The 27,731-nt window shown below is 42.7% G+C and overlaps 1 protein-coding gene across 3 annotated transcripts in view; it reads right to left on the minus strand.

Annotated features, from left to right (window-relative positions):
* WIPI2 (WD repeat domain, phosphoinositide interacting 2) overlaps positions 1 to 27,157 on the minus strand; it is a 38,378-nt gene extending 11,221 nt beyond the window's left edge. For 2 of the 3 annotated variants that reach the window (XM_041749472.1, XM_041749471.1), the window contains exons 1-5: positions 26,895 to 27,157; positions 19,029 to 19,111; positions 2,245 to 2,414; positions 764 to 860; positions 241 to 338 (exon numbers count right to left, since the gene is read on the minus strand). In XM_041749472.1, coding sequence (XP_041605406.1) covers positions 241 to 338; positions 764 to 860; positions 2,245 to 2,414; positions 19,029 to 19,111; positions 26,895 to 26,968 — 522 coding nt within the window. In that variant the 5' untranslated portion in view covers positions 26,969 to 27,157. The remainder of the gene's footprint in view (positions 1 to 240; positions 339 to 763; positions 861 to 2,244; positions 2,415 to 19,028; positions 19,112 to 26,894) is intronic. The other variant, XM_041749473.1, reaches the window with a different exon arrangement.
* Between the last annotated feature and the right edge of the window lie 574 nt (positions 27,158 to 27,731).

A 27,731-nucleotide genomic window follows, 5' to 3' on the forward strand; every position in this document is an offset into this window, starting at 1 on the left:
GCTCAAAACCTTATAGAAAGCAAAGCACTTTATCCATTAAGTCTTTAGAGCTCTCTCCATTCCTCCAAACATCCACAATGTCAGGAGCTCAGCACCGTGGGAGCTTGGGCAGAAATCTGAAGTCAGAGGTCACCAGACCTGCTCTGCTCATTAAGAAGGCGGTAGTGAAACCCAATTTTCCAAAGGCTCCATGGTGCTTGCTGCAGAGAGCAGATGACCCCAGTACAAAAGGAGACTCACCAAATTCATGGTGTCGAAGACCTGCACCTCTCCAATAGTGGCACTGCCTGGGTATGCCAAGTAACCATTGTCGTTGTGTATCGACAGCGCACACAAGCCTGTGGTAACACACGGAGGCAAACACGGAGAGTCAGGTCCAGAAGGGGTCCTGTTTAGCTGCTGCACCCTAGTATCTATGTAACAAAGACTGGAGAAAGCAAAGGGGTTCAGACACAGCTTTGGGGGTGCTGTGCTAGTGTGTTTCCAGTGCCACCCCCCAAGCCACCTCCTCAGGTGACAGGAGGATTATAAAAACAGACTGAAGGCCTTTGGTTGGAACTGATCAGCAGCCTTGGAATTGGGAGCTGATGAAACTGATTTATGTGGTCACAAGACCAACAGCAGAAGGAAGGTAGTAGCTTGCTTGTTTGAAAATCAATACTTTCAAAAGCTGTCTATGTTGGTAGAGCCTATACGGAGAAAAGAGCTAATCTTTAAAAGGCAGAACCAGAAAACTAGGGCTTTCTTCCCACAATCAGTTTACCTGCAGGGTTTGGAGGGGTTTCCCTGATCGTGTGCAGTACTTTCATGTCCCGAATGTTGTGTATATAGAGAGACTCCTCCAGGCAAACTATTAGCCTCTAGGAAAGAGACACGAGACAGAAAACCAAACATAAAGAGCCAATACAATACTTGCTTCCATCTTCTTAACTTCTTAACTGACTCTCCTTCTGGAACATCATATGGACTGCACAAGTGCATCATGGCAGTGTGGGCTGTGGCCAGGAGGCCCTCCTGCAGCGCCATGCTCTTCATCTACCAATTAAGTAGCGTCCACAGCCAGCTCCGCCTGTTCCTATGACCATCTCTACCAATTCTACCAGGACCACAAATCGTGCCACTGAACATGCTATTTCAGAAACTAGCAAACTATAGCAAAGAAAAGTACGGTTTGTGTTTTTGGTTTTTGTTCCAGCTCACACCCCTCCCCTCATGAAAATCAGAGCAAGTGCCTTGGACAGGTCTGGTAGGTTAGTTGCTTTCAAAAACCCATGCTGAACGGAAGCATGGCGAGAGGACAGTGAAAGCCTCGGGGCTGTTAAAAGTCTCAGAACTCACTCTGCCCTCGAATTATCTCGAATTATCTCACAGGGGCCTAAGTTCACACTCCACTTTAGAGAATGAATTTACTCACAGCTGATGCACCAAGGGGATGATTCATGCAAGAAAGACAACTTGGTATGCATGTGGCTCTGCGTTAGTTGGTGCATGAGTGGACACTTACACATTTTAAGTTTAAAAGATGTTCAACATGTTATAATCTTATAATTTCTCATTTTATCCAACTCCTTTAGTTAACAGACCAATCCCAACAGGCCTCCACTGCAACCACTCTACCTGGTCAGCATACCTCAGACCACCCCGCCCACCCCCGGCCCCCAAGTGATATCCAACAACTTAATTAACGTTCCTTGTGTGTGGAATATGTGGTCATCCCAGAAAAGCTTAAGGATCATAAGGGTGCTGCTGCATTTTGTGGGGAAGCAAAAGCCATGAGGTGGTCTCATGAAATAAACTCAAGTGTTAGCCACCAAGTCCATACTCTGGGCTAGACATTCTTGTGAGTTTGGGGAAAATTAAAAAAAAAAAAAAAAAAAAGGAGTAAGTCTTTCACCTTAAAAAAAAGTTTAAAAGAAAAAAAAGAAGAAACAGGAAAAAGATGCTAGCAGATTTCTATGGATGAGTACATGGGTATACAGAGAAATGCTAAGACTTGTGTCTTGATGGGTAAGTAAAACTTAATCTAGAGGAGAGCAAGGGGTGGTGTGCTCTGAGCAAACTGTTGAGAAAACAGCTGAGTCAGGGAGGTAGTGTGAGGTGAGCACGGGTCGAGGGCCCAGGACTGTCAGCTTTGCTAGGCTGCTGCAGGAAACTCTGGAATGGCAGCGACAGCCCAAAGCCACACCGAAAACAGGGAGATACAGGCAGAGCACTTGGCAGTTGGGTCAAGTAAGTGTCACTTACCTGTCGGTTCAGCTTCACGGCCAGTATGGTATTTGAGTAGCTGTAGTTGCAGATCTCAGTTCCTTTCTTAAAATGGCAAACTTTTAGCTTTCTAGGAGCTTTGAGGCTGACGATGGCTACTAAGCTGCTTGAAAACAATCTCTCTACAATGCACACATCTTCCGTATCAGCTGAAAGTAGAAAGAAAACATAGGTGCAATCTACTCACACACAAGTGCATTTCTAATTGTACATGCCCACCTAGTAGAGTACCACGGGCTTACACAGCGGCTGTCTGGTGACGGGACCAGGCTGTGGGGATGGTCCCAGAACATAGCAGAGTATGGAGATCCGCCTAGGGGCATACACTAGGGCTACACTCACCACTTAGGAGCCGTGGGCAGACTGTTCTCCAGGTCTCCCTGCTCCTCTCAAAGGGAGGCCCTCCTTGCTCCTCTTTCACATCATCCAGCTCACGGGGTGGCTCCTTATATACACCCTGGAATGTGAGCTCCATGAGGACAGAGGCCTCATTTCCCTGCTGGCACCTGCAGTCCTGGCCCTTTCCCACCAGTACCTGACAAGTGATGGGCCCCAAATCATCTCTACATGACTCGATCTATGTCTTGTCTTCCTCATATGTAAAATGGGGATCGCAGCTCCTCTATGGTATTGTTAGGAGGGGTTGCAGATACCGGCCCAGAGCCAGCACTCTATGCTCGTTATCTCCCTGCTCCCCATCTCAAGTGGGGACACCCCCTACTTTGTAAGATAGGGAGTTAAAAATGAATGCACACAGCATCTTGCACAGAAAGTACCAGATACAACAGATCCTGCATAGATAATCACTTCACACCCACCCCATTTCCACTAAATGCCCCACATATACCCTGATTTTATCTCTTTGTTTTATTAATAAATACCTGAGTTAAGTTCAGATCTAGAAGCAAAGAGAATACTGAATTGTAGAAAAATCACAGAGGCAACAATCCACATTATTTCTACACGTGGCCTGTCTTTATCTGTGCTACTGGAAGGACAGCTGTGCCAGGTGTTTCAAGCATACATGCATCACTCATCAATCTAACAATGACCCGAGGCCATACTCTCTCTCTGGACCTGAGTGAGGCACACTGAACAGAGATGACCAGACAGGTCCAGCTCAAAGGGCCTGAAAGTTTTGACTATCTGAAGCCTCAGCAATGTTTCCACTGTAAATGAGATGCCCTTATATGAAAATTCACACAAAAGACAAAATATAAAGTTATGTGAAAGGATTCCTTTCCGTTAGCTCTACTGCTAGATTATAAACGGTTTAACAAAGACACACTTAAGAAACCCAACTACTAAAAAAAAAAAGAAGAAGAAGAAAAGAAAAAAAATAAACCCAACTACTAGAGAAAATAAATGTAAGAATAAGCTCTAAGGGCACTTTTATTAAGACAAATTAATTCTAGGGGCACCTGAGTGGCTGAGACATGAGTCATCTGACTCAGTTGAGCATCCGACTCTTGATTTCAGCTCAGGTCATGATCTCGGGGTCATGGGATCGAGTCCTGCATTGGGTTCTGTGCTCAGTGAGGAGTCTGCTTGAGATTCTCCCCCCTGCCCCTCCCCTCTGTTTGCTCTCTAAAATAAATCATAAATCTTAAAAAAAAAAAAAAAAGAGAGAGAGAGAGAGAGAGAGTGAGAAACTTTCTAGGAAAATGCCTAGGTGTTAGTCATTTCGACATAGAGGTAATGGCCTGATGTGCTCAACACAACTAGGTACTAACATGCTGGGTGGCAGCCAGAGTCATATTTGTATGAAGTGACACAATACATACCTGTGGGGAGAAAAATGATAGGATTTTGCTATTACCGAGAATGGAATAGGTAGTAAAATCAAGTGCTAGATTTGTAGTCACTTTTACACAGAACCTAACTTCTCTTTCCCCCAGCAGCAGGCTAAGCTTTATGCAGAGTATGTGTCAGTCTGCAACCCCTGGCCCGGCAGCATCTCAGAGAAACTGCCAATCCCTCCCAGGACCAGACTCTCAATTGAAGGGCACAATCAAGAGAGGTCCTGCTGCCTCACGCAGGTGGGATGTGTGCTCTGTCTTTATTGACGAAGGCAATAGTCCTCATAATGCTGCCTGGCACAAGGCAGAGCTCAACCACCAGGGCGACCAAACTCAGAGGAGGCCGATCCGAAGTCAGAATGTTTATCATGTGTAGTGAGAATGTCCTCTGGGCCCAATACTTGCTTTCTCTGACCAGCCCTTTCCCCTCTGTAAAGTGGCATGGACACTACATCATGGCCTGAAGCTGACTCGGTGAGCAGTGGGCTCACTGAACCCAGGAGAGGCTGGGGGGGTGCCCAGCCACCACACTCAAATATGCAAGGCAGTTGGCCACTCAGGCCCAGGGACCGCGGGTACTTCCTCCATCATGGCTCCATGTCTCCTTCTTCAGGCTCTCCTTGCCAGTTACCTCACTCTTTCTCCAGGATTTAATGACTCTTTGGGATGCACTTAATTACTTTCTCTACTTCTCATTCTGCCAGTTATCACATTACCACTGGTCACCTGCTGGTTATTCCCTGCCAGTTCAGGCTGTACCCCAGCTCTGGCACCGCCTGGCTCAAGAGTAGCTGGTTGTGTTTGTTGGATGACTGGAAATAGACCTATGATTAGATTCTGGGTTATTTCCAAAACCTTTCAAAGTGCCATTAAACAAAACACAATAATTTCTTGAATAAGGTCACACCTATCTGTGTCAGTGGTGAAGGAGTACCACCCCAGGAGCAGTGAAACTGGTAAAGTCCAAGTACATTCATTCTAACACAAGCACTGGACAAGCATGGCAAGGCTACACTCCTCAGTACGTATGGGGGGTGGTATGGTAGTGTCCAAGAGAGGAAGGTCTTTCATGAAAATCAGACTATAATCTTGAGTCTGCTGTTTACTAAGACCCAGTACCTATTTTCTCAATGGTGAAACAAGAGTTAGAGCCTCAGCTTTATTCACTGTAGGACTGTGAATAGTGAAGAGAAGTCAGCATATGTGATGCTGACTTCTTAGAAAGTAAATATTATTTAAATTCACTGCCCCTCCAAGTTAAATCAGTGGTGGAAAAAAACCTTATTTCTAAATACAGTCAATCTTCATTATTCAGATTCCATATCTAATTTCCCTGGTTGCTAACGTTTATTTGTAACCCCCAAAACTAATACTTGTGGTACCTTTATAGTGTTCTGTGAACACGCACAAAGCAGTAAAAAAAAAAAAAAAAAACAAACCAAAACGTTGAAGTACCTGATGCACACGTTCCCAGCTGAGGCTGAACAGGGTGATATGCTCTGCTTTGTTTTCAGCTCATACTGTGAACAACTGTCCTTTCCATGGTCTTGTGTTTTCGAATTCTGTGCTTTTGGTCAGTGATCTCACTGTTTAAAATGGCCCCCAGCCACAGCACCGTCTGGTGCTCCCAAGGGCAAGAAGGCTGTGATGCACCCCTGGAGAATCATGTGCGCTGGATAAGCTTTGTTTAGCAGGAGTTACAGTGTTGTTGCAGTGAGTTCATTGCTAATAAATATGTATTAAAATAAGATGTCTTTGAACAGAAACTCATCTAAAACAAGATAATGTATTTAGCAGTTGGTGAAAACACTGTGACCAGAGGCTCCCAGGAACCTGACCCCAGCACCAGCTCTTCGGGTCCCTAATTCCATGTTCACAGCCACTTGGTCGAAGTGGTATGTATGGCTACCATACACAATGATAAAAGATTGTATTTTTCTTCAAAGAATGGATTCTTACTCCTCTGTCTGACATGACTTTACTTATTTACTTCACCCATCAAACATACAATGAGATGCTGACCACCGAGCTACTGGCCCAGGCACCCAGGACCAGCAAGCAGCCACCAGCACAGAGCTGAGGCCAAGGAGAATCAGGCCCATGGCCCTGGGTGGCTCCAAAACAGTCCAAGGTTAGGCAGAGGAGGAGAGCCAGCATCCGGGATGGAGTGAGAGAAAAACCAGGCCCAATGATCCAGAAGCCAATGGAAGACGGCACGGTAAAGAAACAGCAACTGTGCCCAGAGCTGCTACTTGGCTGAGGTGAAACAAGGAACAGTCACTGAATCTGGGGACATGGATGTTACCTGGTGACCTTGACAAATTTTGATGGCAAGGTGGAGGCAGAATGAAATGTGAAGGGGTGGGTGGTAAGGAAGTGGAGAAGAACTCTGGCAACCAGCAGTAGAAGCCGTGTTACGAAGATGTGAAGAACGGTGGGGATGGCTGGCAGCCTGTGTGTATACACTCGTAAGTGTCATCTGTATAGTTAAGGCAAGTGTCTGTTTTGGAACACATGAGCTACTACACATGCTAATGGAGTGACTGATGATAATACAGTAAGACAGGATAAATGAAGGAACAAGCTTCTTAAAAACTGGAAGGTGGACCGCAACATAATAAAGGCATAAAGGTCACATACAACCCCACAGCTAATATCATACTCAATGGTCAAACAGTGAAAGCTTTCTCCTCTAAGATCAGGAACAAGACAGCGAAGCCCATTCTCGCCACTTTGACCCAACACAGTCCTGGCCACAGCCATAGGAAAGAAAAATAAAAGGAGGCAAGAATATTCAACAGGGAAAAGAGTCTCTTAAATACCATTCACACAGCATTCACAAAATACACTCAAAATGGAGTAAGTGAATTAAAGATGAAAACGTGAGACCTGAAACCATAAAATTCCTTAAAGAAAACACAGGCAGTGACCTCTTTGACCTCAACCTTGGCAACATTTTTCTACATGTCTCCTTAGAGAAGGGAAACAAAAGCAAAAATTAACTATTGGGACTGCATCAAAATAAAAAGCTTCTGCACAGTGAAGGAAATCATCAACAAAATGAAAAGGCAACCTACTGAATGGAAAAAGGTATCTGCAAATGATATATCTGAAAATTGGTAAATATATCCAAAATATATTTTAAAAAATTTATTATTCTCAACCAAATTATCTGATTTAAAAATGGGTAGAGGATCTGAATAAACATATTTCCAAAGAAAACATACAGATGGCCGACACATGAAAAGATGTTCAACATCACTAATCATTAGGGAAATGCAAATTAAAATCACAATGGGATACCACTTCACGCGAGTCAGAATGGCTATCCTCAAAAAGAAAACAAATGTTGGAGATGATGCGGAGAAAATGGAGCCCTGGTGCACTATTGGTGGGGCTGTAAACTGGTGAAGTCACTGTAGAAAATAGTATTGAGGCTTCTCAAAAAATTAAAAATGGAATGCCAAAAGAAAAAAAAATGGAATGTATGTGATCCAGGAATTCTACCACTGGATATTTACCCAAAGAAATGAAAACAGTACTTTGAAAAGATGTATGCATCTCTACATTTACTGCAATATTATTTACAATAGCCAAGATGTGGAAGCAACTCAAGTATCCACTGATAAATGAATGGATAAAGAAGATGTGGTATACATACACACTGGAATATTATTCAGCCACAAAAAAAATAAATAAATAAAAGATCTTGCCATCTGCGACAACCTGGTACACCTAGAGGTATTATACAGAGAGGAATACCATATGGTTTCACTTATACATGGAATCTAGAAAGAAAAACACAGAAACAGACTCATAAATATAGAGAACAAAGTGGTGGCTGACAGAAGGAAGAGACTTGGAAAGATGGGCAGGAATGGGTGGAGGGGAGTAGAGTTAGGTGTCTAGTTATAGAGTAAGTCATGGGGATGGAAGGTAACAGCATAAGGAATACAGTCAGTGATAGTGCAGTAGTGCTGTATGGTGACAGATGGTGAGCACAGTATGCCCTAAGAGTTGTGGAATCACTACGTTGTATGCCTGAAATTAATGGAACATTGTGTCGGCTACCCTTCAGTTAAAAAAAAAAAAAAAAAAGGTAGGTAGATAGTAGATATAAAGATAAGATATAGATATAAATCATTGTCATCCTGCCACACGAGTGGCAGTTTTTTCCCTAGTTTGGACAGAAAAATCTGTCCTGGTTTTCCAGTAGACTGATGTAATCTCCCTGGGATCTGAGAAGAGCTCAATCAGCCTCGTGCAGAGCAACGCTAGTCATGGGATTCTAACAAAAGTGCTCCTCATGCCTCTCCATGTGATCATGTGTTTTCCTGAAGGCCTTAAAAAAGGGGGAGGGGGCACATCCAAATTGGAAAGGAAGAAGTAAAACAATCACTACTTGCAAATCACATGATCCTGTAATACAGAAAATTCTGAAGACCCCACCAAAAAACTATTAGAACTTATAAATGAATTCAGTAGTCACAGAAAACAAAATTAACATACAAAAATCTGTAGTGTTTCCATATACTAATAATGGGCTATCAGAAAAAGAAATTAAGAAAACAATCTCATTTACAATTGCATTAAAAAAATTATCAAAATACCTAGGAATAAATTTAGCCAATGTGGTGAAAGACCCGTACTCTGAAAACTGTAAGACACTGATGAAAGAAACTGGAAAAGACACAAATAAATGGTAGGATATTCCACATTCACAAACTGGAAGAATTAATATTGTTAAAATGCTCATAACAAAAAAAAATGCTCATAACACCCAACACAACCTAGAGATTCAACAAATCCCCTATCAAAATACCAAGGGCATTTTTTCAAAGAACTAGAAAAAAGAATCCTAAAATTTGTATGGGACCACAAAAGATCTCAAAGAGCCAAAGCAATCTTCAGAAAGAACAATTAGGCTGGAATTCTTATGCTCTCTGATTTCAAACCACTCCACAAAACTACAGGAACCAGAACAGAATGGTACTAGCACAAAAAACAGGCACAGAGATCAACACAATAGAGAGCCCAGAAAAAAACCTCACGCACACATGGTCAACTGACCTACGACAAAGGAGGCAAGAATATACACTGGGGAAAAGACAGTCTCTTCAAAAAATAGTGCTGGGAAAACTGGACCACTTTCTCACATCATATACAAAAAAATTAAAAACAGATTAAAGTCGTGAATGTGAGACCTGGAGCCATGAAACTCCCAGGAGACACAGGCAGTGGTTCCTTGACATTCATTTTAGCAACATTTTTCTGGATCAGTCTTCTTTGGTAAGGGAAACAAAAGCCAAAATGAACAAATGAGATCATATCAAACTAAAATGCTTCTGTACAGCAAAGGAAACCATCAGCAAAATGAAGAAGCTAACTACTATTCGCAAATCATACATCAGATAACAGGTTAATATGCAAAATATATTTTAAAAAACTTTTACAACTCAACACCAAAAAATCGAATACTTCAATTAAAAAATAGGCAGGGGACTAGAAGAGACATTTTTCCAAAGACATACAGATGGCCAAGAGGAACATGAAAAGACACTCACCATTACTAATCATCAGGGAAATCCAAATCAAAACTACAGTGAGATATGTGTCAGGTTGGCAAAACATAACAAGTGTTAGCAAATATGTGGGAAAAAAGAGAGCCTTCATACACTGTTGGTGGGAATGTAAATCAATGCAGCCACTATGGAAAGTAGGAAGTTTCCTCAAAAAATTAAAAATAGAACTACCAGGGGCGCCTGGGTGGCTCAGTGGGTTAAGCATTTGACTCTTGATTTTGGCTCAGGTTATGATCTTAGGGTCATGGGATCAAGCCCCTAGTCAGGCTCATGCTCACTGGGGAGTCTGCTTGAGATTCTTTCTCTCCCTCTGCTCCTCCTCCCTCACCTCTCTATAAATAAATTTTAAAATCTTAAAAAAAAAGGGGATTCCTGGGTGACTCAGCGGTTTGGCACCTGCCTTCGGCCCAGGGAGTGATCCTGGAGTCCTCGGATTGAGTCTCGCGTCGGGCTCTCTGCATGGAGCCTGCTTCTCCCTCTGCCTGTGTCTCTGCCTCTCTCTCTCTGTCTCTCATGAATGAATAAATAAAATCTTTTAAAAAACAAAATTAAAAAAATAATAATAAAAATAAAATAAAATCTTTAACAAAAAATCCACAATGGATTATCAGTATACACACATCAGAATGGCTGAAATTAAAAAGATTAGTAACACCAGGGTGCTTAGGTGGCTCAGTTGAAGTGGCTGCCTTCAGTTCAGGTCACAATCCTGGGGTCCTGGGATGGAGCCCTGCATCGGGTCCCTGCTCAGGAGAGCCTGCTTCTCCCTCTTCCTCTGCTCCTCCCCCTGCCTGTGTTCTCTGTCAAATAAATAAAATCTTAAAAAAAAAAAAAAAAAGATTAGTAACACCCAAAGTTGATGAATCCTCACTGGGGCAACCAGACTCTCATATAGCACTGGTGGGAATACAAAGTGGGATAGCCTCTTAGAGGAGAATCTGGTAGTTTCTCATAAAACAAAACTTTCCACTCCTAGATATTCACTTAAGATAAATGAAAACATATGCTCACAAAAATATTTGTAAGATAATGTTCATAACAACTATATTCATAATAGCTAAAAATGGAAAAAGTGCAGATGTTCACCAATAGAATGGACAAACTCATATATTTACATAGTGGGCAACTGAGACATGCAATAAAGTGGATAAACCTCAGAAACATGCTGAGTGAAAGAAATCTTACCAAGAGTACATGCTGCATTTACATGATGTTCTATTACAGGCAAAACTAATCTATAGCAGGAAAAACCCAAAATACTCCTTACTTCTTAGAGGGTAAAAGGAGCCAGAATTGATTGTGTGTGGGGGTGTGAAGTATGAGGGAACTTTCTGGAGTGATGGTAAACCTTGATAGGAGACATATGATTTGTCAAAACATAGAATGTTTACTTAAGGTTTATACATTCCATATAAATGGAATGTATGTAAGTATCACCCCCAAATAAGAAACAAACAGTGAACTCTAGTGAGTAACATCTATGGTGAAGTATTTAAGGAAGTATGTACTGATGCCTATGATGTCCCTTGAAAGGCACACAAAAGAGAAGATGGATCAATGGACAGATAGATATGCGACAGGATGAATATGATCAAGTGTTAACAACAGACTCTAAGTGGTGGACATATGGGTGTAGCTGTAAAATATTCTCAACTTTTCTGTGTTTGAAAATTTCCACTAACAAAATGCTGGGAAGAGGATAGAAGGTGTTATTCATTTGCTTAAATTCAAGTGCAGAGAAAGAGGGCAACTAGTGGGTTGGGATGTTTGCTTATCAAATTACAAGTTTGAAATTTTTTTTGAAATTTTAATGAAGAAAAAAATGCGGATGTGATTTAAGAATTTTTGTTTTAAAGATTTATTTATTTATTTATTTTTTGAGAAAGAGAGAGGGAGAGGGAAAGAGAGAGGGAGAAGAAGGAGAAGCAGACTCCCCACTGAGCAGGGAGCCTGACCCAAGACTCAATCCCAGGACCCTGGGATCATGACCCGAGCTGAAGGCAGATGCTCAACCAACTGAGCCACCTGAGCGCCCTAGAATTTGTTTAAATGGGGGGATGTGGGAAGCCATAAAGCTATGAGTATTTTTAACTGTAAATACTCATAAAAGAGAACAGTATAACAAACCTCTTATACCCATCACTCAGATTTAACAAATCTTTCTGCCACCATTTAGCTTCAGCTATGTTTTTCTTTTCTGAAATTTTGAAAAGAGGCTCATTATTATCTTGACATTTCACCCCTAAATACTTCAGTAAGCCCCTCTAAATAACTAAAGATGTGGGAAACTATCCTTTCTAGCCTATGAATAAAAATGAAAAATATCATAACATCACAATAAATTCCACATAGATCAAGTACTTAAAGTAAAACATAATACCAAAGAACTAAAAGATGCCATTGGAAATTTGTTTTATGCACCCCTGAAATAGGAAACACCTTCCTTTTTTTTTTTTTTTTTTAGATTTTACTTATTTATTCATGTGAGACAGAGAGAGAGAGAGAGAGAGAGAGAGAGAGAGACATAGGCAGAGACAAAGGCAGAGGGAGAAGCAGGCTCCATGCAGGGAGCCCGATGTGGGACTTGATCCTGGGTCTCCAGGATCACGCCCTGGGCTGAAGGTGGTGCTAAACTGCTGAGCCACCTGGGCTGCCCCCAGGAAACACCTTTCTTATGCTCCAAAGCATAGAAGCCTTAGGAGAGCAAATATATTTGAAAGGACAAAAACTCAAGACTTTAACACAGCAAAAATACCATAAACAAGGTCAAAAAGCAAACAATCCAGGAAAAATATCTGCAACCCACAACAAATGGCTAATTTGCTGTAAATCAGCAAGAGACAAATAATCCAACAGAAAAGCAGGCAAAGGAACAGTTAAAAATCAAGAAAGAAAACAGTTAAAAAAAAAAAAAAAGCAAATGACCACATGAAAAAAAATAAGAGCTCCATTTCAGGTATGATTTAAGAAATGTAAAGGCAAATGACTGTATTTTTATCTCAGAGTCATTAAAATATACACCTAGTGTAGGAAATGAGAATACAGGCACTCAGACCCTGTCAATAAGAACCTTTTTTAAGGGCAACTCACAGCAATGTCTATCCATTTACACATGTTTTTCTGTTGATTCCACCTTTCTAGCTCCAGGAGTTTATCTTAGAGCTCTACTTACTAGTGGGCCAAAGAAAGATGCTCACCCAGCAATTCCACTCCTACAGGCATCTATCTACTCAAGAAACATGAAAACACATGTCCACACAAATGCTCACAGGAGCACATTTACAATGGCCAAAAAGTAGAAACCACCCTAGTGTCCCTCAACAAAACATGGTACGTTCATGTAAAGGGAATATTATTTGAGCAATAAAAAGAAAGGAAGTGTTGAGACATACTCCCACATGGATGAACCTTGAAAATATTCTAAGTGAAAGAAGCCAGTCCCATCTGATTTCATTTATCTGAACCGTCCAGAGTGGCCGATGTGCAGAGGCAGAAAGCAGATAGGTGGTGGCTGCCCAGGGTGAGGCAGGCACAGGGAAGTGGGCATTGGCTACTAATGGACTCAGGGTTTCTTCTGGGGAAAAAGGTCTTAAAATTAGATTACGGTATGTTGCACAACTTTGTGAATATACTAAAACCCACTGACTCTTATTCTTTAAACCAGTGATTTTTATGGCATATAAGCTGTTAAACCACACAGACTACTGCAGAATTAGAATTCTGGCCAATATATTAAGATGTGAGGCAAGATGTATAGGGCAGCAGGGATGGACGGTGGACATGAGTTGTCAGGTGGAGCCTCCTGGAGAAGGTGGGGGAGTCTTTCTCAGAGACCCTGACACCCCAAATCCTAGGACCCTCACGCAGGCTTCGGGTCTCTGAAACCACCCAATCATATACTGACTACCAGATCTTCCAAGGGAAACTGCTGCAGCTCTCATCACACTTCCGAAGGAGCCAGGAACAAGAAAGAGGCCAAGGCCCTGTGTGAAGGGCAGATGAATCAGGTGACCCTAGAGCTAACATTTCTGTCACCACATGGGAAGTGGGAATGACACAAAAAGAACAGCTTCAGAGCTCCTTTCCATCCTGGCACCAAGTGTCCCCACCTTTTTAGGAACACACCTTCAGAAAGCAATCTGTCTTTCCATGTAGTTTGTGGCTTAGGCCTGTTGACTTTCTACTGCATTATTTCAAGAAGCTCTTTAACATTTTTACATTTTACCTCCCTCCCAAGAGCTCTCTTTAAACATGTGAACAGGCCTGGAGCCCACACACCCAGCACAGTCTCCCACAAAACGACGGCGCCAAGGCATCAGGTCTGTAACCCAAGGGCACTGCAATCCAACAACAGCAGGATAAAGTAGGCTGAACGTTGGTAATTATTCACGGTGGCCTGTCACAGAGACTTGGGACACCCACCCAACCCACCCCTATGAAAGTCTGAACGTAAACCTCCACAACCTCAAGGATCACCAAAGCTTTGCCTTCAAGGCCCATTCTGGGTGGCCCTGGCCACTGTTTCTGACAAATGTTCTTCCCAGAGATTGCATTCCCAGAGATTGCCTAATTTAAGCAATGAATTACTTGATTTAAAAAAGAATGCTGTACAAAAATAAAAGAATGCTGCTTTTGCTTCTGCGGGTGCTGCATAGAGCTGATGATAAAACTTCTAGAGCACTAAGGGAAAAAACCATGAAGTGACCTAACACACTTCCAAACAAGTGTGGCTGCCGGATGCCTGCAGCTCTAAAGGGAGGCAAGAGCCCGATTTCCTCACCACAGATTTAGACAGAGAGGCTACTGGATTTCTCCCCCTAGGATCCCAAACTATACATTCTCACTGAAATTAATATTCCAACCAGTGTTGTCTGTCAAATCGGGAGGATCTCAGAAGCACCATTTCTCAGACTTTAAGATGCAGATGAAGGGTCAGCGATAGTTGTATTTTCTGGTGAAAGGTGCTCTGGGTCTGTGGAGGCACTGCTGTTGACAAAGCAGGCACCGGTCACCTTTGTGCAGGTAAGAACCGTCTGCTTACGCTCGATTTTGGAACTGAATGCTTCCTGAGATATGTTTGCCTAGCTCGGAAACTTAAAAATGCAAACATACACAATGTAGAATATGAAAACACCAACTTTCCCTCCCAACTTACGTGATATTTTACAAATAACATCTATACACCCTTTATTTAGTCTACCGGGGTAGGATTTCACTGCAATAATATTTCAGGGAAGGGAGACCACACATTTGCACATTATATAGCTTCACACACAGAGGACAGAGAGAGAGGAAGAGAGAGAATGACAGGCCAAAAGGGCACAAACTACAGGCAAAGTATACATGGGAGTTCCTGTAACTTTAGAAATTACAATATAGGGATGCCTGGGTGGCTCAGTGGTTAAGCGTCTGCTTTTGGCTCAAGCGTGATCCTGGGGTCCTGAGATGGAGTCTTGCATCAGACTTCCCATGGGGTGCCTGCTTCTCCCTCTACCCCTATGTCTCTGCCTCTCTCTGTGTCTCATGAATAAATAAATAAAACCTTAAAAAAAAAAAAAGAAATTACAATATAGTCAGGAAAAAATCTTCCACTATTTCTAGGCAGAAAGGTTTTTTTTTTTTTTGGTTGAAATAAACAACAGTAGAACAAGCAGTTGTTCATCTCGTTCTTTCCAAGACCAGTTCTGGCTCATTCTTTCTGTAACAGCAACAGTTACCCAGAGGTGAAGGTCTGAGTTCGTGATATGCAGCTGAGACTAAAGCATCAAGTGCCTTTTTTGCTCTGCCTCTATTTGCAGAAAAATTCCAGAAAACAATCTTGATTTGGTGGCTAACCTGTTTCCAAACGGACATTCTTTTATCTGCTCAAGAAAAGTGTGTGAGAGAGGAAAGGTGGGCAATCGCTTCCAGCTTAAAGTATTAACCTTCCCAAAGTTCTATGTCGGTTTTCATCATCTACTTCTAAGGGTCAAAGTTCACTAAGAAGGACAAAAAAAAATGTGTATTCCACCTCACCATGTTGGTCAGTAAATACCCACTTTTCACAATATTATCAAGACATCACATCTTGTTGCATCGAAAATCTTTAAAAAAAAAAAAAATGAGGCATCAAAAATCAGTAAATAAAGTTCAAGGGAACAGATTAGTCATTAAACTGATTCACTCTGAGGAAGAGTAAAGACCAGGATTTGGTCTTCTTACACCTTCTGTAAGCACTGGCTCTCCCAAGTAAGGGTAGGAGGGGGAATTCTATGGATTTAAAAGCAGGTGATCCTAGTCACAACAGCCACACTTTCACTGCATAATTCAGGGGCTCGCTGGGATGCAGAATCAGTAAATCTTTCAGTCATTCATAAAAGCCTGATGGACTCCAGAGATGAGGCTACCCTTCTTTGAAGAAATCTCCTACAGAGAACAATTATACATGGGACCATGGGAAGGTGAGCAGTTTGAAGATTTTTCAAAATACTGACAAGCCACCTGAGATAAGCAAGCACACTAGTTCACAGCCATTTTATCACCCAGATCACATCTTCTAGCTACATACTAGAAAAAAGGCTTTTTGAGAAGAAGCATCAGCAGGCCACATCTGAGGACAAAAAAGGAGCCAACTCTAAGGCAGCCCACAGGAAGTATGAGTCAGAGACACTGATTAGCTTCCTAGGAAGGGCCTGGGTGCTTGCCTTTGGGACAGCAACAAAAAACAGACTTGTCAGGGAAGTCAGACACACTCTGCTGATGGAGGTGAGGGGTCAGCCGAAAGGCCTCCTGTAGAAAGAAGGCTGAGGCCTGGGAGGGAGCCTGTAAAGGCCTCTGACTTCCTGGCAGACCACAAGAACTCCACAATTTTAAGTAACTGGCAGAAGAAATAGCATTTTCCCTGAAGTCTTCATCTTATTGTCACAGGGTTAGGGATGCAGGGGTGGGAGGCAGTATCTATGTCTGTGCTCATCGCTGTGTCCCCAGCCTAACCCTGGACACAAATGTATGTACTTGTACCTCGTCTTCCCTCATTTACATGCAAGTGTCATGGGAGCAGGAACTTGGCCACCACTGCATCTCCACAAGCAGAACAGGGCTAGCTTCATGTCACATCGGGGGCATGGTTTAAAAAAAAAAAAAAAAAAAAAAAAAAGGTTTTGGGGTAGCACACAGCAGGTGCTCAATACCTGTTCATGGAGTGAATGGAACCAAGAATGAATGAGAAGCCTGTTTGCACTACTTGTCCCATCTCCCCCTACTTCAGAGATATTGGTAGGTAGAACAGAATTCCAAAATGGAACACCAAACCATTGAGAAAGCAAAGCTGGCAACACTGGAACACTCGCTCAGGAAGGGGATACTGACATTAACAAGGAGGAAACCTGATTCCCCACAACTGCATACACACACAGATGACTGAAATGCTAAGTATTCAAGCTCTCCCTGAATCCATACCCCAGTGTGACCAATTACAAGAAGTAAGCTGTGCATACTGAACTCCTAATTCTCTAACAGGGACTCTCAACTGAGGTCAGGCCATGGGCAGGTTTCAGGGCTGCTTATTATATACAGAGAAAATACTTAGAAACCACATGTCTGACAAAGGACTAGTATCTGAACTATATAAAGAACTCTCAAAACTCAACATCAAAAAGCCCCAAATAATACCATGATAACATGGGCAAAAAGGTGGACATTTCACTGAGGAGAATATACATGTGGCAAAAAAGTACAAGAAAAGATGCTCAACATCATTTGCTGTTAAGGAAAAGCAAATCAGAAAAACAATGAGACAGCACTGCTCATATTTATCAGGATGGCCACAGTGAAGAACAACAATAACACCAAATGCCAGCAAAGACAAAAAGGAACTGGATCACTCAAACATTACCAGTGGGAATGTAAAATGGTACAGCCACCTGGAAAAAGACTTAGGCAGCTTCTTTAAAAAGAAAGAAAAAAGCTGAGGCTACCATATGACCCAGCAATTATACTCTTAGAGATTTATCCCAGAGAGATAAAAACTTATGTTCGCACAAAACTCTGTATACAAATGTTCACAGCAGCTTTATTTGTAACAGCCCTGCTAAACTGTGGTCTATCCATACCCACAGAATATTTTCCAGTCATAAAAAGGACCTATTGACACACAAAAGCTCAGATGAATTTCCAGAGAATTATGCTAAGTAAAAAAGTCAATCCCAAAAGGTTATATCCTTTCTTTCCCATAACAGTTTTGAAACGGCAAAATTTGAGAAACAGGACACATTCATGGTTAGCAAGGATTAGGGTGGGGGTAGGAGGTGGGAGGGAGGCAGGTACGGTTATAAATGGACAGCAGGAAGGATCCCGCCATGTTGGAACTGTCCAGTGTCTTGCTTGTGGTGGAAACAGGAATCTGCAAGGGCATTAAGACTGTACAGAACTTATAAAAACACACACGCACAAGTGAAGCTCAGGAAATCTGAATTGGAGCAACAAGTCCCATCAATGTCGCTCTTCTGGTTGAGACACTATACTGTGCTTTCACAAAATGTTACCATTAGGGGAAACTGGGAGAAGGGTATGAGGAATCTGCATTATTTCCAACATCTGCATGTAAATTCACAATCACTTCAATTTAAAAAGTCGTGTTTTTTTTAAAAACAAAAATAAAGAACAAAACCTATTACAAGCTCATTTCCATAAAACAAAACCACACACAAAAGTATATGTTTATGTGTGTACATGTTACGTGTATCTAACTATATAAGCCCACAGAAAACAAGTTATAGATGTAGAAGAGCCCAAAGTTTTCTAGCATGTTCTCTCTGGGGAGGAGGGCTCTGTACCTACCATGTACTCAGCAAGCACTACTGTACACAGACACACAAAAGAAAACCAAAGAAAGTAGGGTCTAAGATGAAGCAATCTATCTAAAGTCACACATAAGTGATGGAGCAAGAAGTCAAAGCTCATACGACCCTTCCACAATTCCATATTGCCTCTGAAACACAGGCAACTCAACTGCCATAAAATGACAACAGAAGAAAATAAACCATTCCTCTGGGGGCTCTGAGGTTTTCAACTTTCTAGAAACCCTTTATAACAGAAACCTAAATTGTTTAAATGATGGCATTTAAAGTGGGGAGGAATGACAGGATAATACATACAGCGCAATATCATATATTGAAAAAGACAACCCATAAACAAGTGTTTCTATGTGTATATGTTTAAGTATGCAAATGCACAGGCCTTGCAGAACATGTACCATCTCTGAGAACCAAGGTGAAAGAAGAGTGCTGGTCAAGGGGTATCTGGACTTCAATCACAGTGTTAGAATTTGAGAATGCATTCCAATTCAAGTATAATTTGTCTATTTTTTTTTTTAGGAAGGGAAAAAAATAAAGCAAACACTTACTGCATTCATAGATCTGTTCCAGCTTATCCACAGAAGAAAGGGAGAAAAATTTATAACCGGACTTACTACCAACAGCTAGGGACCTGCAAAAAAGCCAAATCAGAAATAAGAGCTGATACGTGTAGACAGTGATAATGCACAAACTAGCTCCATGTTACCAAATAGTAACCATCCTTTCTACCAAAAATTAGGACAAATAATTTCACAGTTTGTAGCAGGTGAGTGGTGGCTGAGCAGAAGAGGGGAAAGTGGCAGAGCAAGGTACCCCACCTTGCATCCATGAAAAGGGGAAGACCAATAAAATACAGACAATATTCTTATTTAAAACCTACAAAATATTAAAGATAAACTGGACAAATAAACAGAAGTAATCAAACCTAAGTTAATGACCCCCTTAGAACAAAGTGGGGTTTCTTAAGTGATCTGATATATTTATGAGTCCAAAAGCTAAATAAGTTGACACACCAAACTTTAAACAAAGACATTTACAGCCTAGTAGATGATGACATTCCTCTGCCTTCTGCCAAGGCCACAGCAAATGCAGCTCAATCACCTATGTTACACTATGGCCGGGCAGTGGGGTGGAAATAAAACAGAACCAAAAAGCTAACTTAGAATCTGGTATCAGAAGACTACACAGCTGACCTACGAAGAAAAGGTGAAGCCACTCACACCCAACACCAGCACCATGGCTTTTGCTAAGAGGCCTGAAGGGGAGCCCTGGGACACAGAATGAAGTATTTCCTCATTAGAAGATTACTACTCTCTGGAATGTGACTAACCACAGGGGGAAAAAAGAAGAAAGCACAGTTTTGAGAAAGAGGACAAGCAAATAAAACAGGAAGCATGGGACATGAGGAAGTAGCTATGGGGACTGTTGTGAATTCAATATCTGGGAGGACATGAAAACAAGTGGAGGCAGAAGACTAGAAATAATGAACACTGATGTTTCTTTCTTTTTTTTTTTTTTAAAGATTTTATTTATTTATTCATGAGTATACACAGAGAGGAGAGAGAGAGAGGCAGAGACACAGGCAGAGGGAGAAGCAGGCTTCACGCAGGGAGCCTGACGTGGGACTCGATCCAGGGTCTCCAGGATCACACCCCAGGCTGCAGGCGGCGCTAAACCGCTGAGCCACGGGGGCTGCCCAACACTGATGTTTCTTACTGGGAGTATCTGCACACCAAAGTAAAAATTAGGGTTCCTCTCATGGTCATCTCATCTATTAAAAACTTGAAATAAAAATAAATAAATAAATAAAAAATAAAAACTTGAAATTTCTTTTTTTTTTAATTTTTTTTTTTTAATTTACTTATGATAGTCACAGAGAGAGAGAGAGAGAGGCAGAGACACAGGCAGAGGGAGAAGCAGGCTCCATGCACCGGGAGCCCGACGTGGGATTCGATCCCGGGTCTCCAGGATCGCACCCTGGGCCAAAGGCAGGCGCCAAACTGCTCCGCCACCCAGGGATCCCCAAAACTTGAAATTTCTAACCTCTCTTTCGCCAATATGCAAAAGAAATATATTCAAAGAATGGAGCTGCTACAAGCACTATTAAAATTTTAAGCTGTTGGAGCACCTGGGTGGCTCAGTAGGTTAAGTATACGCCTTTGGCTCAGGTCATGATCCCGAAGTCCTGGGACTGAGTCTCATGTCTGGCTCCCTACTTAGTAGGGAAGCCTGCTTCTCCCTCCCTCTGCCTCTCCCTGCCTTGCTCCCGCTTTCTTGCTCTCAAATAAAATATTTAAAAAACAAAACAAAACATTTTTAAGTTCTAACTGGCTCATCTTAGACTTTTAAACTGAAGCAAAACTTTCTAACAGCCCTTTTTAGGGGACAAAAATACCTCACTATACTGAATTAATTACATCAATGAAGTAATTAGGTATTGTTACCTGTAAATATTTTGAAAAGCAATAAAGGAACCAATAAAAATAGAAGAATATCCAGAAAAACTAAAAATAAGGCAAAATCTCAGCAATTTATGACTTTTAGGAATTTGGTGTTTGGGAAAATGTTTTCCAAAAAAATAATGGGTGCTATTTTAAGCACCAATACCTTTTCCCTCACCATTTCTGATTAAAAAATGAAAAAGGGGGATCCCTGGGTGGCTCAGTGGTTTGGCGCCTGCCTTTGGCCCAGGGCGCAATCCTGGAGTCCTGGGATCGAGTCCCACGTCGGGCTCCCTGCATGGAGCCTGCTTCTCCTTCTGCCTGTCTCTCTCTCTCTCTCTCGTCTATCATGAATAAATAACAAATAAAATCTTTAAAAAAAATGAAAAAGTCTTTTATTATATGCTTTCTTGTGTTCCTATCACCAGGGGATGGGAAATTCTTAACATTTTCTTGGACTCCCATCATTAAACTTACTGTACTATTATAATACATTGACCCCCCTCAGATGCTCCCAAAGGTTTTGTGTACTGACCTCAAATGGCCAGACTGTAGTGCTGAGGCTTTTTTTTTTTTTTAATTAATTTTTATTGGTGTTCAATTTACCAACATACAGAAAAACACCCAGTGCTCATCCCGTCAAGTGTCCACCTTAGTGCCCGTCACCCCTTCCCCTCCAACACCCGCCCTCCTCCCCTTCCACCACCCCTAGTTCGTTTCCCCGAGTTAGGAGTCTTTATGTTCTGTCTCCCTTCCTGATATTTCCCAACTTTCTTCTCCTTTCCTTTATATTCCCTTTCACCATTATTCATATTCCCCAAATGAATGAGAACATACACTGTTTGTCCCTCTCCGATTGACTTATTTCACTCAGCATAATACCCTCCAGTTCCATCCACGTTGAAGCAAATGGTGGGTATTTGTCGTTTCTAATTGCTGAGTAATATTCCATTGTATACATAAACCACATCTTCTTTATCCATTCATCTTTCGATGGACACCGAGGCTCCTTCCACAGTTTGGCTATTGTGGCCATTGCTGATAGAAACATCAGGGTGCAGGTGTCCCGACGTTTCATTGCATCTGAATCTTTGGGGTAAATCCCCAACAGTGCAATTGCTGGGTCGTAGGGTATTTTTTTTTAATTATTAAAGATTTATTTATTTATTCATTTGAGACAGAGCGAAAGTGAGGACGAGCAGGGGGGAGAGGCAGAGGAAGAAGTAGATTCCCTGCTGAACAGGGAGCCTGATATAGGGCTCAATCTCAGGACTGTGAGATCATGACCTGAGCCGAAGGCAGATGCTTAACTGACTGAACCATCCACACACCCCAGTGCAGCGTTTCCAAAAACATATTCCACCTTTCATTTTGCTGACAGGTGTCATTGCCTTGTAACCCTCCCCAAAACATTAACAGCCCCTCTCTCTTGCTAATTTCTTGTTGATTTAGGAACCAAATCACCAAGCTAATTGGCATTATATATAGAACAAGCTTAGAGGAGGGCTTCTTCCATGGGCAAAGTGAATGAGCTTTAATTAGTTAATGAGAACCTGGATTTTGATGTTGTGCTCCTAACAGAAGAAGCTGTCAAAACGAGGCATTGGTGACCAAACATCAGAATCTTCATGTTTTTACAGATATTCAGTAACTGGCTTTGGATATTAAACACCTCAGCTAGAATTTTAATTGCATGGTTTACAAAACCTCAATCAGTAAGAAATGCAAACAAAAATATTCCAATTATTTTTGATAGGTATATATAGTATAATATAAATATATACTTTATCAATAAAAGTAGGTGTTTTTAAAGGGTGATAACACTAGCAATCGGGTTCATGTATCTCTCTTTGGGGATTGATCCTGCTTTTTAATATTTTCTCATGATATGCCTGACCACACAATGGCAGACACATTAATGGAACAGGTGGAGTAACAGGTAAGTTTGAGATTCCCTTATTAAATAATCTTATTCCCCAATTGTTTGTGTGGTTGGTTTTTATTTAAAGTAACACAGTGAGATCTTTTACTGACAAGGGAAAAACCCGCTCACTGTAATAGAAAAAAAGGATATATTTACTTAACCCCACATTTCACTACTATACTCCTGCCTTCAACTGCACCTGGTGTCAAAATCCAGAGACCCTGTTATACATTCTGGAGACAAGATCCATGTCCTTTGCCAGGATGGGAGAGTGAGTGCTTCTGAAACATGTTTTGGGCTGATCTTCTTTATCTTCATTCCACACCCACCTTTATTCCACTTCTATAACTTCCCTAGACTGCCAATCCTGAGCCTTTCAGGGATTCTGAGTTTAAACCAGGTTGGCCCTCTGCTTTCTCCACTAGCGATTCGAGATCCACTTTCCTGTACTGCTTGCTAACTTCCAAAATTTTGTTGCTAGTGACTCCTCTCTCATTCTCCCTATCCTGTGGGTTTCAACCTTCTAAAATATCTTTGGTATTTTACTGACTGACATTTTAGTAGGGTTTCAGGAGGGAGCCAAAATAAATGCTTGTGTTTGATCCACCATCTTCAACTGCAAGTCTGTCAATGAATTTAAACTTGAGTGTTACAATATCTAAAAAAACGGTGATTTCCACTAAAAACAAAATAAAAAACCACCCCAAAATGTAAATCAGATCACTTTCTTAGATTTTTCCTTTTCTTTGCCCTCTCACCAATATTAGTCCCGACAGGCTTTTCCTTTCCATTATCTTCTTACTTGACTAGAGGGTTAAGTGGCATCAGTCCTTACCCACAAAAAGGGAATGAGCTGAACTGCTGAGACCTGGGAGACCCGGGGGGCCTATCTAGTAAATTTCCCACCACAGCAGGCTCTTTCCCTTCAGCCTATAGCATTTCCATCCTAGGTCTCCACCTGGATGGCCCTACAGCCTTAAAACTCCACAGGAGCCAAAGCAGAATTCATCTTTTGCCCCCAAACCTAATCTTCCTCTCATCTTTCCCCCATAAAGGAATCACTGTTCACCCCCAAATTCAAACCAGAGTTTTGGGAGTAATCACCCACGTCCCACGGGTCACACCAAGTCCTAAAAGCTGACCAGTCTCCTCTCCATGGGCCACTGCTGCTGGACAATATCTTCCTGGGCGACTGTCCTGCCCTCCTCCAACATATCCTCTACCCAGCAAGCCGAATGACCTAAAACTTTTAAGGCTGGAGGATCCTTAAAGACGATCCACAATGAAGCCTCTCAATATACTGATGAGGATAAAGTGGATGGAGAGAGGTGACTTCCCCAGAATAGTATCTGTAACCCAGAAGAAACTCAGTTAAACAAGCATCTCCATCACTTTTTTGGACACTAACATCAATGCTACAAACAGAAGAGTTGGAAAATCAAGTCCCTTTCTTTCATCTATCCCTTTTGGAGATGTAGTTTCAAACAGACATTGCCAACACCATCATGGGCTTCCCACAAGCGGAGTGGCATCTGGTGGAGGACTTTAATCCTTGACATTTCCAGTTAAGCAATACTCTGCCACTGATTAGTTTGTTAACTTCAATTTCAAAAGCCAACAATTAATTCCTTCAAGGTAAATCTTCCAAACCGTTACTTTCAGAAACTAGTATTGGAACTAACTAGTCAATAGGTAACAGAGATCAGCTATAGCTGGTGCCTCTTTCACTGCTCTAGCTTTAAAAGAAAAAAAATAGTAAAAAACAAAACTTCTTCATACTTTTGGGCTAAGAATCCTAGAAAAATGAGCACAATATTTGAAATCATATTGCCAGGACAAAAAGGCAGGGCAGATATACCTTGGTATACAAGGAGTATCCTTTTATTAAGCATTACTGTATAATGTACATATATTCTATCAAGTGAAATAGAAAAGGCTTCCAGACTTTCTCACTGAATACAGTGAATGTAGATCCCAGACCAGTAACTTCTGTCTTGTGAAAAACTGTGTTTCTCAATTAAGATAGTTTCTGGAGACAGGCAAGGGAGGCAAAGGGGGTAAACTCTGCACCTTCTCCTCAGGAACTCGTATATTTCTTAAGACAGATTACAGCCATCTTAATTGATAAACTTCTGGTAAAATCCTATTTCTTAACAATTTATGTTTATACTATATCAAGGTCTCTGGAAAGTTCAAATTATGACACAGAAATCTCTTGAACTTCAGGACTCACTGAAAGTGGGAAACATGTGATTTCCAAGTGTGAAAAGGTCTAACTTCAGGCCATTATATAATTGATATATATCATATATAACTGATATATTCCATTATATAAGAGATTTGGCAGCCTGTTTGAAAGAACAGCAAAAGAGAACTCCTTTTGATTTCCTTTAAATATTAATGACAGGTAGTGAAAAACTGGAAAAAATGGCAGAAAATATTTTGGAAATTCACTAGTTTATACAAGACATAAAAAAATCACAGAACTACCATTTCTTACCAATCTCAAAATACTAAGGGCTTAAAAACCAAATCACAGATGGCTTGAAATGCTCTATTCGGCTCCTGGAGACTATATCATATATATCATATAGTCTCTTCCAATTACAACCATCAGGCAACAGGTTGTCCAAGATGTTTTTGTTTTACTGGTTTTTGGTCACACAGTACACTTATGTATTTTAATCTTTAAAGGTTGCTACAGTATGATTTCTAAATTCACTGTCCTCCCAATCCTACCTGAGTGGGGCAGGGTGGGAAGATCACTGCAAGAGAACTCAGTCCTGCCCCCATCCACTATTAGCCAACTCTAAGATCCAGGTGCAGCTCTGGAGCTTGTGAACTTCAGGTTCGGGGTCTGCAGCTGGAGCAGGGCATCCGCTTCCTTCCTACCCTCACTGCCATCCCACTGCTGGACCATCTGCACTGACCTCACAATTCTGGGGAAAGGGGCTGCTGAGCGCCTGCTGAGCACCTGCTGCTTGCCGTTCCACAACTAACTTTTCCCTTAAAAAAAAAAAAAAGGCAAAAACAAAAACTTTTTCTACTTTTCTGATTCCATTCAAGCCAGTAACAACTCAACCAACTACTTACTATGAAGCCAATGACCCATTCCTCCTCACTTACATCACTTCCTCTTACTCACTTCCCAAGATGGCTCTCCTCCCTTCCAGTCCCACAACTCCTTCTTCTCCAGAAATTTCATCTATTAACTATCCTCACCGGTCACCCCGACAGCCTCTGAAGAATGAGCTTCCAACCCACATGGGCTTTTGGACAGACAGTGCTCCGAATCCACGGGGTGGCATCAGTGGCTCCCCCTCTTCCCCTAAGGACGGCCCATTCCCCGAAGCACCCAGACTCCTCGAGTATTTCTGTCACATCCCCCTTGACTCAGTTTCTCCCCAGATCAGAGGCCATGATTATTGCTAAATCTGTTTCTTGCTCAGGCAGGACATCAAAGTTGCCTTCAAAAAAAAAAAAAAAAAGGAAGAGCAAGACAAGAAGAAAAGGAAAGGAAAGAAGGGAAAAAGAAGGGAAAGGGCCCCTAAGATGATAAGGGGACCAGGAGAAGGACCTGGGGGGGGGGGAAGAGTGGGGGAGGAACGGGGAAGAGGGCTGACGAAAAGAAGGGGAGGTGAGACAGAAGGAAGACACTCTCACCGCTCTGGAAGCGGCTGTGACAACAGGTCACGGCACAAAGTTCCGCCCCAACTTTGTGAAAAGGGAGGTCCCCCCAAAGGTAAAGCATCCATCCTTTCGGTCGGTGGCTGAGACAGCTCCCTGTCTCCATCACCGGCCTCGCCCAGAGGTCGCAGCCCCAGCGCAGCGCAGCGCAGCGCCCGGAGGGTCTCGAGGACAGCGCCCCTCCCTCCAGGCTCCGGGCCCGCCCCCGCCCGCCCGGGCCTCCACCCCCAGGCTCCAGGCCCGACCTCGGGGCCGGCCCCCGCGGCGGGCTTCCACCTGCTTCAGCCCCAACCTCAGCCCCGCCCCCCCGCCCCCGGGCCCCGGGCCCCGGGCCCCGGCCCCCGCCCCCCGCCCGGCCTTACGTGTTGTCCTGGTTGAAGTTGGCGAAGAGCAGCTGGCCGGCGCCGGCCTCGCCGCTCTGACTCGCCAGGTTCATGGTGGGCGCGGGGCGGGCGGGCCCGGCCAGGGGCTCGCGCGCGGGAGGGCGAGTCGGGTGAGCTCAGGGTCGGGGCCGGGCCCAGCTCGCCGCCTCGCGGGCCGCAGCTGGCTGCCCGGGGATCAACCGCCGCCTCATCCCGTGCCCGCTCTTGTTTATGCTCCGGAGCCGGGGCGGCCTGCGCGCCTGCGCGGCCCCGCCCCCCGGGGCACGGCCTCCCACGGCGCAGGCGTATCGAGGAGGTCCCGCCTCTTCACCTCTGGCCGCGGCCTGGGGTTCCGGCGGAACGCGCGCACGCGTGGGGACGCGCAGGGGCGCGCAGGGCGGGGCTTGCGGGCGCACCGAGGGCGGCGCATGCGCATGCGAAATAGTAAGGCGCTCCGGGCACTTCATCGTGCTATCAATCAATATTCCAAGGGCTCGCCGTGTGCTAGTCGTTGTGCGGGATTTTTTTATGTACAGCATCTTATTTGATGCGTATGACAACTCTACTGAGACAATATTGTATTCCCATTTTACAGATTTGAAAACTGAGGCTCGGAATACTACCCTATCGGCCAAGTGTTAGATCTGAGAACTGAATCCCGTTCTTGCTCAAAGCCCACACTTCCTGCGTCCCTGGCAAAGGAAACCACCTTCCATGTATTCATACCTTCAATAATATTTAGAAAAATAAAAATAAATAAAAATAAATGAAATAATAATATTTAGGAAGTACCTCCCATTTGAACTAAGTGGGTGTCTTTCCCCTTACAGAAGTTGC

This window comes from Vulpes lagopus, chromosome 3 (genome assembly GCF_018345385.1).
Source record: "Vulpes lagopus strain Blue_001 chromosome 3, ASM1834538v1, whole genome shotgun sequence".
Classification (NCBI taxonomy): Eukaryota; Metazoa; Chordata; class Mammalia; order Carnivora; family Canidae; genus Vulpes; species Vulpes lagopus.